This window comes from Haemaphysalis longicornis, unplaced genomic scaffold (assembly GCF_048455015.1).
Source record: "Haemaphysalis longicornis isolate Haplotype H1 unplaced genomic scaffold, Haemaphysalis longicornis Haplotype H1 scaffold_7, whole genome shotgun sequence".
In the NCBI taxonomy this organism is placed as follows: Eukaryota; Metazoa; Arthropoda; class Arachnida; order Ixodida; family Ixodidae; genus Haemaphysalis; species Haemaphysalis longicornis.
Genome location: NW_027526422.1, coordinates 38,187,058 through 38,200,925, shown reverse-complemented (window position 1 = coordinate 38,200,925; position 13,868 = coordinate 38,187,058). Strand labels below are relative to the sequence as shown.

Below are 13,868 nucleotides of genomic sequence, written 5' to 3'. Positions count from 1 at the left end.
GTATATAAATGATATGTGGACATATATAGTTATATATGTGTTCATTTATGGCTACCACTTGCCATATATGGCGGGCAATAGGGCCATATATGGCGTGGTTAGCCCATATAAGGCGTTAAATATATGGCCCAAGTAAAGCCATATATGGCGCGTCCAATCCCTATATATGCCTTCAATTACAGCCTTATATGGCCCAGCCAACCCATATATAGCGCCTAGTACAGCCGTATATTGCCCGTCCAACCAATATATGGCGCCTTGTCCCACAATTTATGGCGCTAGATGCTTCTTTGTGTGGCATGAACACCTATATCACCCCATCAGATTTATGTATTCCAGTTACTGATATATACAATTGATTCACGCAGTTCCAAGGCAATATATATGCAAATTCTATATTTAACTAACAATCATAGGAATGTGAATTTCCTTTCAATATAAATTCCCCGAAACACTTTCTCTTTTATTGCCAAGTTAGGGTGCTGATAGTTTTTTTTTACTATAAAGAGATCTTTCCTTGCGTACTTAAAAACTGCCATTATATTTAATGCAGCTGCCTTAGTTCTTTCTTTGCCATATATGCAACAGCACAACAAAGAATTTTTCACCATTCTTTTTAAACACAGCATTTATATACCGCATCGTTCAATAGCTAGTTATGCTTGCTGTGAAAAACATTTCGCAGTTAACAGCCTTAATTAGCTACGAGAAAAAAGATATTTTCAGTATAAAGAATAAGTAGAGGTGGCATTTGAAAGTTTGAAACCTGTTTATTAATCGTAGCACTCTCGCGAGTACGTTTAAAATTGCGTCCGGTAGACAAACGGAATGTTCACAAATCACACTCTGGCCCAGAACTCTTCTGCTATCGTGATTTTTTTCCAGTTTGAGAAAAATATGGGTTTTTTTTCTACATAAAATCATTGCCCCTCAATAAATATCTTTTTTAGTAGCGCTGTGTAATATTATGCTACTTTATTGGCATTGTGAAAGCATTTATGAATTGCTTTCATAGCTAACGAGATGGCATTTGGGTAGAACCGCTCAGTTTGTCCTCCAATAATGATTCGTGCCAGTGCGCACCGTCGCGGTGCACTGAGCACCACGCCGGTTTTAGGGGCAACCCTGGTGCATGTTTATCGAGGACCATTAAGAGATGTATAGCGCAAAAAAAAAGAGACGAAGGAAAAAGAATGGATGAGGACGAAGCGCAAACTTGTAACTACTGGTTAATTAAAAGAAGCACACATAACAGCGTACATGATTCAGACAACCTACGCAACAGAAACCAAAAACAAGAAAAAATAAATTTGATACGCCACTAGACAATCTTATCACCCCCTTCCCGTGAAACTCCATCAGTTAGCGATAGCTAGAGCACGGCGCCGAAGCGGTGCCGCCTGCTGCGCCTACCGAATGTCGCGGTCGCCAGAGCACGACGTGTGCGGCGCGTCATTCGAATTATTCAAACAGCCCTACAGGGCATGGCATCTTGGGAAAAAATGAACCTTTTTCCAGCAGCGATCTGAGCATACGCGGGCTGCCGGTCTGTCATTCTTGGAAGGCGTCTCGGGCAAAATAAACAACGATGCACCCCTCAGCTTTCCGCTTGGGGAGCGGCTATACTGTCTAGCCTTGCAAGTTTTTCTTTTTTTTCTTTCGGCAACTCGCGCTGGCTTCCTACGAACAACGATTGAAAAGGAAGAAAGCCTCAGTTCTTCGCCCTTTCCACTCGCGCTGACGAGCCCCGCGGGGGCGATCACCCCTCCTGTCACCGCTACGTCTCGGAATCACACGTCTGGCTGCAGGGTGCCCCTACTGTCCCGCACATTCGGCATTCCCCGGCGTCTCTTTTCCCACGTGCGTCTGTTCGCCGTCGAGTCGCTTGTTTTTTGCTTGGTTCTGTGAGTGTTTCCGCGTCTGCAAATTTGGGAAATGTAAAAGGAAGTACGCTGAGATGCCGTGCAAGTGCTGTGTACGACGAGGCCGCGGCGACTACACCGCGGACACAAAGGTACACGTGTTCAAGTTCCCGTGGCAAAAAAGACTGAAGAATGCATTGATACACGCGGTGCCGCGAGAAAGCCTCACTGTCACCGAGAATTCCAGGGTAACCTTTTTTTCTCATTTTGGTATAGAATTGCGCTTTCATTTCAAAAGGATAGACGTGCATGTGTAACTGGCTCCCAAGCCGCACTTTTCAATGTCACCACCGAAGGCTTTGCGTATTGGAGGTAATATCTTTTCTATGTATGCGAACTTCATCTCGCGGATGCGGATATTATCCGTCTAGCCACGCATACAGATCAAGCCACTGGCCTTCGCTCTCGCGGGTACAACAAGTGTACCCAAACAACTGATGTTCGAGCCTCAATCGGTATTAACACGCTAGAACCAGTGGAACCGGCGTATGGTTCGAGACTCGCTTAACCTGGGTGGTGCGTCTGATGCGTTATGTCACTCGATGCTTTACGCTTCCGAATTATCTCGAAAAGTTGCCGCGGCAACCCTACTTGTTTTAATAGAAGTGCTGTTTTACAGCTCACCCTCTCCGTCCCCTTTTCCACTAAAGAAAATCGTATTTACGGAAGGGCTTCTTCTCGGTAATTTGTCGTGCGCGTACATACGTGTTGAGGTTTGCAGCTAACGCGCTTCGAAAAGTTGTAAGGGTGGTAGCACTTAGTTTTCTTCAGAGCTGTTAACCTGGGCATTCAGTGTTCCCGTTTTATTGCCTTTTCCTGCATCTATTTTTCAAAAACTTACTGCAGGCCACTAGTTCGGCGGAGGTACAGTCGAATGTTTATGTCAGTTCCCACGGGAGGGCCTGCCACTCAATGCATGCACAGGGCTTTCTTGGGAGGCTGATGCGCCCTCGCAGTTTGTGCGCTTAGTGGACGCACTCCCTGAAACCGCTTTATCGCGCGGCTGCCTGCTGCATCAGTTAGGTGACAGAAGATAACGCATTTTTTATCACTCAATCGGGCAGCGAAAGTAAACGTTTTAGATGCGACGCTGAGAGGAGCATCTCTTGCCGGCGGCCCTGTCCTGCGTGCGTCCGTCCTCCGCGTCCGCACACCTGCGTCTCTCCTCCGCTCGCCTGCTCTCCTCTCTCCGATAGCGAACACTCTCTCCCAACATCTGCGGTCGCGCTGCGCGCGGCTGCGCACTGCGCGCATGTGCAGTAGTCTCTCTCTCCGTGGTCTCCTCTCCTTCGGGCGCGCTGCGCATAGAAGCGGAGTGCCGATCTCCGGCCGGTCTCTCAGTCGACGGTCGTCCGCGCTTACGCTTGCTCTCTTGCCGTACCCGACGATTGCTTGATGTGACGCCAATGGAACCCCCTGCAGCGTCGCATCACACCAGGGTTCCCGCGAGGGGAGGTGGGCGTAATTTTTAATGCGTTCGCTGGGTAATTGACCGGAACGTGAAAGAACAACAGCATCGCTTGTTTGGCAAAACAGGTTTGCGTTCTTATTTATTTGAAGGATGCGGTCTTTATCTGGTGGCTTTTCACAGCTCTGATTAGGATGAAGTTTCTCACTGTATCCACGCACGAAAGGACGTTTTCTACTTGTGCTGTTTTGGACGTCTAGAGCTTTTTCAGGTTTCTTCAAAATAAGGTGTTACCTTAAATTTTTTTTGCTTTTATATGCCAGCTTCCGAGTTTTGAGCCCAGAGCTAGCCAAATATTGCTTCATTACAGCCATAGCACACGGCCTAATGTTTCAGTTTTGTTATAAAAAGAAAGTGCCACTGAATTAAAGCGTGACCAACCAAAGCTCGCATTAAGCTCGCTGCAGCCGATAATTCGCAATATTAGCGTTCGTTATAGCTTCATCTGTACTCCACTGGGCATTTAAATATAGCTTACACATCTTAACAAAATAATATCCACGGGGCTTTCACTTATACTTTAAAGAAAAATAGGGGAATATAAATGCATGCTAATGAAATCTTAGTACAACTACCGCCACGTCAAATCTGCCCGAGAAATGTCCCTCTTGCATGAGCATGCTCTCCTGCTGAATTTGGTTAATGAATTTTCGGTCATTTCTGTTTGTTGTTTTCGGTGTTAGCACTACAGTGGGGTGGAATAATGAAGTGCTTTTGTGCCTCGTTACATTCTCCATAAAGGCTTTAAAAGCCAAATGTTTGCACATTCCAGCCATCCAGCAGACACCTCTCCATGCAGGAATTGATGCCATTCTGGGCCGCTTTTTTCTTCTTATCTACATAAGCAGAAAAAATGCTCTGTGGGTTGCCATTTGCATTTACATTTGACGAAATGGCAAGCTGAAGTGCATTTGCTTAAAACTCATGCTGAATAGTTCAAATTAGGAGTTCTCGATTTAAACACGGAAAATTGGTATTATAAAAGTTGCATGACGGTTTTAACATGTTGTATAGGACGAAATTGCAAGGAATTACCTTTCAGCATCATCAATAACAATTTTGCTCTGTATTCTGTTGTGAAGAGTGTAAGGCAGAATAAAAGTATTTCCAAGGGGAAGAAATTGATTCAGGCCCTCTAATTATTTTAGGTGGTGACAGTAATTTTTACAAAATTTACTACGGAATAAAGAGGTGAATCTATATAAATGCAGTGAGAAACTTGTGTTTCCATCAAAGGCGGCGAAGGTGGCCAAGAAGAATGCAGCCACTGACCCGTCGCCACAACAAAGCAACTTGCCGCCACTATAATTCGCCTGCACGCACAGCAGTTTTTGTAATAAAATGTGGAAGGTATGCGATGAAGTGTTTGTCAGCATTTGGGGTGAAGCAAAAATTGCTTCTGTTAACTGAAGTTCATTATATATGCAATCCACGTGGTCATAAGCTCAATCCTATGAGGCCACCATATATAGCTTACCCGTGTATGACCTCACTCATTTATGGCCACGTCAGGAATTGGGCATATACGGCCATATATGTCCGTATATGCCACAAATCCATATACGGCCTCACCCATTTATGGCCACGTCAGGAGCTCGGCATATATGGCCACATATGCCCAATTCGTGAAGTGGCCTAATATGACAATTTTTATATATGGCCATTTATGGCATTTTTGTAAGGGCCGAAATTCTCCAAAACGGCGCGCCTAATCGCCTGTGTAAGCGTCGTCCCGTTAAATTTCGTAATCCTAATCATTTTAGTATTATTGTTAAAATCCTTCACTCCTCACATAGCTGTGTTGAACAATGTTTAAGAAAGTTGCCAGGTTTGGGCCATATATATATATATATTGGTAACCGTTATTTTTAGTACCAGATATACCAAGCCTATAGGGGGAGAGTCTAAACATTCCTAATTGCTTTGCTGGCGTCCAGGCTTTTCCATCCTGGACATTCATCCCGACAAGACGGACTTCGGTCAACATGTTGAGCTCAGAGGTAAGGCAGTTTTCCTTGCTTGAAGGTGTTGCTGAATTCGCAAAGCCAACATTTCTTCACCTGATTTCTTTTCCATGGTTTGGATCAGCAAAGACAGCTTGAGCGAGATTTTCATATTGATCCACGTGTAGAAATTTAGCTGCACAATTACACCACCGAGTTGTTACCCACTTTAGTCGTGTCACTACGGCGGCTACACAAGATATCGGAGGTAGACGATGACACGGCTGTCTCTGCCTCGGCCGCAGAGCAGTGCGGAACACGTCAGCAAGGGGCCATGGGAAGTGCTTGGAGCCGCATTAACCACGGCTTCGGTGAAACTGCTCTTTGTATTTCAACCAGGTGCTTCGATTGAGACATTGGCGAGACTTCTACTAGCGCTACGCTTAGCTGAGACTGCTTGAGAAAAACTGGGGAAATTAGGGGTGACTCTATCCGGTTGGTCTGGGAAGGAGACATGCCCCTTATATTGCTCCTTGTGTCTCACTTAAGGGGGCTCGAATGTTTAGAATAAGGGCGACAGGACGCTGTTCGCTAAATGACTCATGATTTTTCAAAAAAAAGCTGAAATGGGCGGCATAGTTTGGGCAAAAGAAGACGTCTGAAGTAGGAATGATTTGACTCAAACACCATACGTTTTTTTAAGACATGAAGTCTCAACGCATGTGCCTTACATTACTCAATTTTTTGCCTAATCTTGCTCGCTTTGTCTTTTAAAAAAGAGAAAAAGACGGTGATCCAACATAGTTATGGAATCGGAAGCCGTCACGCACACACTGCAGAAACAACCAACAGTCCACGAAATTGCCTCACCTTACTCGACGGTAGTTTAGAAAATCTAATATCGAAAGGTATCCGGAGAACGTCTTTTCACATGTATACAAGCTCATTTTTACTGATGTCCGAGTTCGGCACATAGATTCAGGTGTCTCACGTGCGTGTCCACATGAAATATATGCGGAGCTTTTTCTCAAAACCAATAATAAATCCCGAATGCCGGGTGTGCCTCGCTGGTATATGATATAAATATCAAGGAAGACGCAGGAGGGCGCCAGATTGGAATAACCTACATTTAAATATTGTCAGAACACCTGAACACACTGTGAACCTGAAGGGTCTTCTTTCGCTGGCGTTTTCTACTTTTGGTTCCTCTGACTCGGGTCGGCACATACCCGAATTCGCGTCGCCAGGCTAGGAGAACATTTAAAGGTAAACTGGTTGTCTGGTCCCCTGATGACTCTGTACGTACTGTATTTTGCATGCCCAAATTACTCATGCCTGCCTCAGCACGCGTCTCTAACACGCAATTCTAAGTCTGGGGCCACAACGCATGTACCTATTCGTTCCATCTTTCAAATCATCAATTCTCCAACCTGCGGTGGTGTTTGAGATGCATATCCGCCTCGCATTCTGGAGTTCCGTGGTTTAAGTCCCCCGTAGGCAAAAATTTGCTTGACTTAATTATGAATACTTTTGTATGGTTTTTTTTTTTTTTGCACTTCCAGCCTTCGGCTGTTTTGATCGCAGTCTGTGCAACAGAGACGCTTTATTTTCTACATTCCCTGTTGCCAAATGCTGATTAAGTTTGAAGCCCAAACATACGTTGCAAACGAGCAATAAATTTCGCAAAAGTCTTTTCAAAAATAAAAGCCCGATTTCGCATGAAATACACCCAACTCCACATCTCGTTTGACGAAATGGCTGCGACGCCAAGGAAGGAAAAATTACGCCCGTTCCACAATGTTAAACTGTCGGAAGTGCAGAGCAGTAATTCGCCATAATGGGCCGTAGCGCCGTTATCCACACACTGCTACCACCCAACGAATTTCAATTTTCCCGCCTTCGAAGTGCTCGCGCACCCCCTGCCTGAAGCTTCGCCAGCGGGAGTTCTGTTGTTTTTGTGCTTGCATTTCCTCCCGCACGTGCGGGCGTTGCGCCGCCACTTTTTTTGGCTTACTATCGTAAAAACCAACCCAACGAGCGTTCCTAACTAAATGAACGCGGGCGCTGCCGGTTAATTACGTATATTTTGCCTCAAATATGCCTGCAGTTTTCTTTACGCCAACGGGGAGATGTATGACAAGAGCCCGTGATTCAAGGGTATCGAACGCTTATGACTATACAAAGGGAGCCTCTTGGTTATGCCGCAACGACGGAACGGCGTGGGGCTCCACTTGGGTCAAGCGAGCGAGCTACGACGACAAGTCGCGGCCCGAACGTGCTCTGCACTTTTAAAAGTCATGTTCCGCCTAGGGTACAGTCAAGCCATGCGCGGTGTTGTAAAATAGGAAACGGCACACTAAAATGGTTTATGATCGTTGTTTATGATCGTTTTTAAAGGGTCCAGAATGACGTATATGGCAAGTTTACACCAGGAAATCTTGGTGTTTTGAGATTACAGTTAGCTACCTGATTATTTTTTTTTTCGACACAATGAAAACGTTCTTGATTGTCTTATGCGTTTTATAATTATACGTTCACAATTTTAGGGGCTGAGTGCATACATGACCACTGAAAGAACCCGCATACATATGCGTGAAAGTTTTGGCACCAAAGACGTAAACTGCGTACCTGGAGTACGTTCAATACTTTTTTCATTTCATCTTCGAAATTGTCGTTCCCTGGATTGGATACGTCAAAAATGCCGTAGTGGAATATCTTCCTTTCGGTCCAGTACTTCACTATAGTGGAATGGCCTTCCTCTGCCTTGGCGTCCTTGCTTGCTTGGTATGCGTGTCTGAAAACCGGTGCGAAATCACTGTGAAACGGAATCAAGCAGCGGGTTTGGCATTTCATTCTCGGTCGCCAGGAGTTGGGCGCATGCAGTAATAACTGTAACCATTCGTTAGCTGGAGGCGAAAAGCGAAAACGAACGTGTGTTCGATAGTTCCACGTACGTTAAAGCTCCCAAGTTGATCAAAATTAATACGGAGCCCTCCACTACTCTGCCCTTCAAAACCTGTGTAGCTTTGGCGCGTTACACATCACAATCAATCCATAAGGCTGTGTTTAGACTACCGACGCAAAAGCCATACCGTGATCTTCGGATGTAAACAAACGGCTTGTTAACGCAGTTCCGTTGGCTTAGACGTCAAATGACGTCGTTCTGTAAAGTTATTAGGACAGTTGCGGCCACTGTCTGAACCCCGACTAACTCTTCGTTTCAAAAGCGTGTAAATCACAGCTTCGCTAGTACTGCCCTTCGCAATTATCTGCTTCCGCAGCACGCGGAAATGCGCATGCTTACGACAATGAAGGGATTGACAGATTTTTCGCTCAGCGAATTCTGCATATCATATTTAGTCGCACATGCAGGACGACCGGGGTACCAGTCGCGATTGCCTTCCACCTCGTTTCCGCGTCCGTCCTTCAAAACAGCACCTCACCAACCCACTCGATGTGATGTACAGTCAATAAAAGGCTTGTGTTTAATTAACGAGTGAACGGCGTGCTCTGGGGCCCTTTTCTCGACTGCACAAATTCCCAGGCAATTCGCAATGGTTTTTTGCGTAAGCACGACGTAAGCAATCAGTGACGTGATGCACCTATAGCTATGACGACATGCAGTGCAATTTGACGCTTCCCTAATAAAGATCACAACCATGGTATCAAATATTGCGCATGAAAGATATAAAAACACTTGGCATGTACTATAAAACATTAAGACGTTAGCTGAGGCTGGCAAGAAAAACACATTTCTGCAGGTGAAAATTGGAGTCAACACCACAAGGCGATCGAGAAACGTTGATCGAAAAGTGAGTGCTAAACACCACACAATTTTTTTACCGTATCTATTTCTTTCAATCGCTTTTAGTAACATAGTTGGGCTCTCTGCTTGAATGCAAGCTTTGTAAAGTTATCACCTTCGCGGCCGCCACCACCGCCACGCTATCGTCGGCTGCTATATGAAAGTTTGCGGCGTGATCACAGAAAAAACGGCGGCAACCATCACTTGTATGACATCAGAGCAGCGACGCGCTACGCCTGATTACCGCGGAGCGGTAACCCATTCACTCATTCGTCAAGCTCGACTTCAATCTTCGCTGTAATGAACAAGAGAGTCACTTTTATATGTTTTTTCTCTTGATTTCGATCATGTGACCCAGCAGCTTACTGGGAGGAGCGTGGACAAATACCATGCTTTGGGTTCTCTTTGTCATGGAGAGACTTGTACTGCCCTCTAATGTGGCGGTTACGCCAAACTATTGCCGAACATAAAGGCAAACTACGACACGTTATTTGTATGCTCCCTGATCGCTGAATTGGAAACAGTCAAAACTATTAGTTTTTTCGGCAGAAAACATGGTTTAAACGGCGCGTCATCCGAAACTGCGCCTGCTGGAAATTCGCGGACATTTCGCGGCGCCGAAAGCCAGGGCAATTTTGTGCCCCATTTTGCGACAAAAGCAGCCGCCATTTTCAAGCTGTTACGTAACATTACGGCACTTTTTCGCTGCCTGAAGTTGCCATTTTGTGACGTTATCGTTCCCGCCAACTGTTTAAATTACGTCATGCCTTCTCAGCTAATCACAGAGAGGGCGTGTATTACAAGCAGTATTGTTGTTGAATAGCAAAGACACGCCTACGTTGTCATGTCCAGTGAATTTAGCCTAGTTTTTCATACCCGGCCACGAATTATGCGCTTTCAGTAAAAAGGAATAAGGCAAACTTTAGAAGTGTTGACAGTAAACGTCATGAACCGTCAAAATGACGAAACCACGCACAACCGCTTTGTAAACCGGAAGCACTTGACCAAAATTGAAAGCCAAACAGAAAAGACTTCTTCCAAAGGGCCCAATTTCCCGGGAATTTGAGCAGTCGAGAATAGGGCCCCTGGACTGCGCGGGACCGGTAGAATGGGTGCATGCGCGACCCGGATCAGCGCGATGGCTGTATTTCTTGTCGCAGTGCGCGTCACCTTGCCTTCCGTACCTTCTTTCGCCATGAGAAGCGCTGCCTGCACTGCCGGGCCGGGAAAAATAGCGGAGATTAGCGATTGGTAGTGCAGCGTTGGCTGCGTTTAACTACGTTCAACGCTTAATTTTTGCGGCACCCTCCGCAATTTAGACAGTTTTTTTCCGGTATGCAAGTCAACGAACGACAATCGCCGGAAACGCATCGCTGCCGGTGTTTTAGAGTGACTAGATACTGGTTCGTGATTGCTTGCACAGTTCATTAAGTATTGTGGCGTTAGCCCGTCAGCAGTGACGTGCCAAGCCAAGCCTAGAAACCGGATAATTGTGCACGCGGTACTTATGCAGCTATTGGCGGAACGATAACGCAATGGACAGCTGTGCGCCAAAGCTAATGCATAGAAAAACTCACACAGCGCGCGCTAGGTCAGGTAATCTCCGCTTCTGTTTCTCGGCCTGGCAGCGCAGGCATGCAGCGCTTACTACGGTTAAAGAATGTGTGGAAGCCAAGGCGACTGGCACAGCAAGGAGGGACACCGCCGTCCCACTGATACCGGCCGCGCATGCTCACATTCTACCTGTCTCAATCCATGCGTTATCACAAGGTGTCTCCCGCGCATTCCGGAGCACGCCGTTTGTGCGTTATAGACAAGCCTTTTGCAAACTTTACTCCTTGTAGCAAGTTTAGAGACGCAAGCTTTTCCAATTTTCTGTGTACTTATTGCCTTCGCATTAAAGTACTCCTCATTCCCCCCTTCAAAAGACGGGGAATAGTCCCACGTCTAAGGCTACTTTCTGGCATCTTAGGCCAGCATCAGGGTCTTACCGTGAACAGCCAACATGCGGCCACCAACACTTCAGTGTTTCTCCGGCCGCCCGTGTTCAGAAAAACAACGGGAGGTACCCGGCTGCCAGATATTGTTTATTTTCTGTGACGGATGCCCAGAAAAAAGAACGGGAGACGGACGGCTCCAGACCATCCGGTTAGCCTTCAGGAAAGGGTCTTCCAGCAGAATCATGGCAAGCGACTGGGCACTGAGCATGCGTTTTTTTTTTTTTTTTTTTTTTTTTTTCTTGTGGCAGTTGGTATTCAAAAAGAGACCGGCCTACGTGCGCCCGCAAAATATTTGTGCTCATCGGACAACCGGTGTTGTAAAGGAGACCGGCCGGCGTACGACCCGAGAGCGTACGTTTTCCATTAGGTGCGTGGTCTTCAGCCGAATCACGAGAAGCGACCGGCAGCAAAGTGTTCTCTTTTGGCAACCGGTGTTCAGAAGGAAATCAGACGACGTAAGGTCCGAGGTTATCCGTCTTTCCTTCGGTGAGCTTTGTTCAGCAGAAGAACAGCAAGCATATGGGCTCCGAGAACCAATGCACTTCTAGCAGCTCGTGTTTGGGAGAACACCAGCCGATGCATGTCCGATTTTTCTTTCGGTGAGGAAAAGACCACTAGAACCCCGAGCGATGCAGACGCATTATACCTCGGCTCGGTGTTTCTGCGCTTTAAATGAACGAACTTCGTTTGTCAAGCAGTAATGAGTGGTACCAGGTGAACCGGCAAGGTGCAGTGACTCACAGGACATCACAACTTGAACTTTGAGCAACCAGAAGACAATTTATCGCCACAAGAAGACTGTGCCACGCCGACGGATGAGCTAAGCCTCGCCAGGCATGCCGCAACCATGCCTCGCCCGCGGGCCTCGCGGACGCACCAGCTCGAGGCTACTCCAATTTCCATAACAAGAAAGGAGTGACACGCAGAAATTCCCGCTGCTGAAAGTGAGAAAATGTGGCCACTGGGAGGGTTAGAGCGGAAAGCACTGCTGGTGCTGTTTTCGAGGGGCGTAAAAGAATTTCCATGTTACAACATGAACCTGGAGGACGGTGTGTATACATAGGGCCGAGCCTCAAGTTTCCATGGGAGGGGTTGAGAAACTTACGCGTTCAATCTCGACAAGTCAGATATTCACTATTCTTAATTCGTTGGAGAATGCAAGGTTTTGCTTTATTCATCCTACCGTTGCTGTGTTTTAGATTTGAAAAAAAACTTCTAACTGCTCTTACGCATTTCCTTGCGTAAACAGAAAGTTGCATAGAGCTTAAGGTACCAGAATGAAGGCATCATTCGCAGCAACTCTAAAAATTTTTTATGAACTGCGACATTACGAGAAAATTAGGTTTTCTGGAGTATTGACTAGTGTGCAAATAATTCGTTAAAAACACAAAAATCAGTTGAAAATTAACGTACTTGTTCCACCATTCACAGAATGAGCCCTGCGAACGATCACCAGAAGTGTTGAGAGCAAAAAAATTATGTTTCAAGAAACACGGTTAGAAACTTTTCATACCTTTTGTGTGAAGGAAGTTATATAGGGTATTCCTAAGTGTTGTGCGGAGTGCCAAAGCGCTTTGTAAAGGTATGCGTGCCGGTGTAATATACAAAACAACTGGTCAGGCGACTCTTGCAAAAATAGTTAATGTATTCATGCATGTGTTCAGTAATATTGTCCTAAAAGTAATTGTAATGAGATCCTACCCACTAATTTTACCGCCCTCCCTTCCCGCCTACAAGATATCGGCCACACAGATGATATCGGGACATGGACAATACACGTACTCCAGCTATAGCAAAAAACATGAATATGTTCTGTATCGACAACAAAGCAGGCACAGGCCATATAGGACGAAAATTGTACGCAGTGTTTAACAATTTGCCCTAGGCCTTCCTGGGACGCGTAAATTCCCAGGCAGGCTTGGCCCCGGCGTCTTGCACAGTTGATCCTGTGTTTATTAAGGTGCCCAAGCCTCACAATAAGAAGGAGCTCCAGGGCTACCTCGTCCTCATCAACTTCTGTAGGAGCTTCCTGCTGAACATATCGTCGCATCTACAGCCGCTCCATCTTCTGCTTCGAGACGGTCAGCAGTGCGCCTGGGGGGAAGAACCGGACGTTGCCTTCCAGCGCAGGAGGAGAAGGAGGAGAAACACTTTATTTGCAAACTGGGTCTAGGGGAGAGGGGTGGCGGAGGATACGATCTTCTCCGTGACCTGGGCGGCCCGGTTGGTTAGTGCCAACTGCACTTCCGGGTCGGAGCTCTCCAGGGCCTGCTCCCAGTGTAAGGGAGAAGGAAAAGGGGGAAATGGGTCGTGGGGACAGTCGCAAAGGGAATGGTAGCGGGTATCCGGCTGGAGACATTGAGGGCAAAGAGGCGAAGGGTAGAGATTGGGGTTGATGCGGTGTAGGAGAGTTCGGCAGGGGGTTGTGTGGGTTTGAAGTAGCCTCCAGTGGCGAGCGGCTTCGTGGGTGAGGGAAGGGTGTGGGGGAGGATATATCCTGCGGAGGAGGCGGAAGTTCTGGGTAATGTCCCGGTACGAGACTAGAGCGTCCCGGAAGCTGGGGGTGCCGTGGGCAGAGCCAAAAGAAGGGCCTGCTCGGGTGGCAAAAGCTCGAGCTGCACGGTGGGCCGCTTCATTGGCTTCGGCTCCCGTGTGGGCCGGGGTCGAAAGCAGAGCCACGGGGTGAGATGGTGTTCTGCGGGAGAGGATTTTGGGAGCGAGTGGGGAGAA

General features: G+C 46.8%; 1 protein-coding gene across 1 annotated transcript in view; it reads right to left on the bottom strand.

Annotated features, from left to right (window-relative positions):
• LOC144146259 (uncharacterized) overlaps positions 1 to 13,868 on the bottom strand; it is a 67,445-nt gene that overhangs the window by 21,537 nt on the left and 32,040 nt on the right. Inside the window, exon 3 of the mRNA XM_077678221.1 lies at positions 7,962 to 8,127. Coding sequence (XP_077534347.1) covers positions 7,962 to 8,127 — 166 coding nt within the window. The remainder of the gene's footprint in view (positions 1 to 7,961; positions 8,128 to 13,868) is intronic.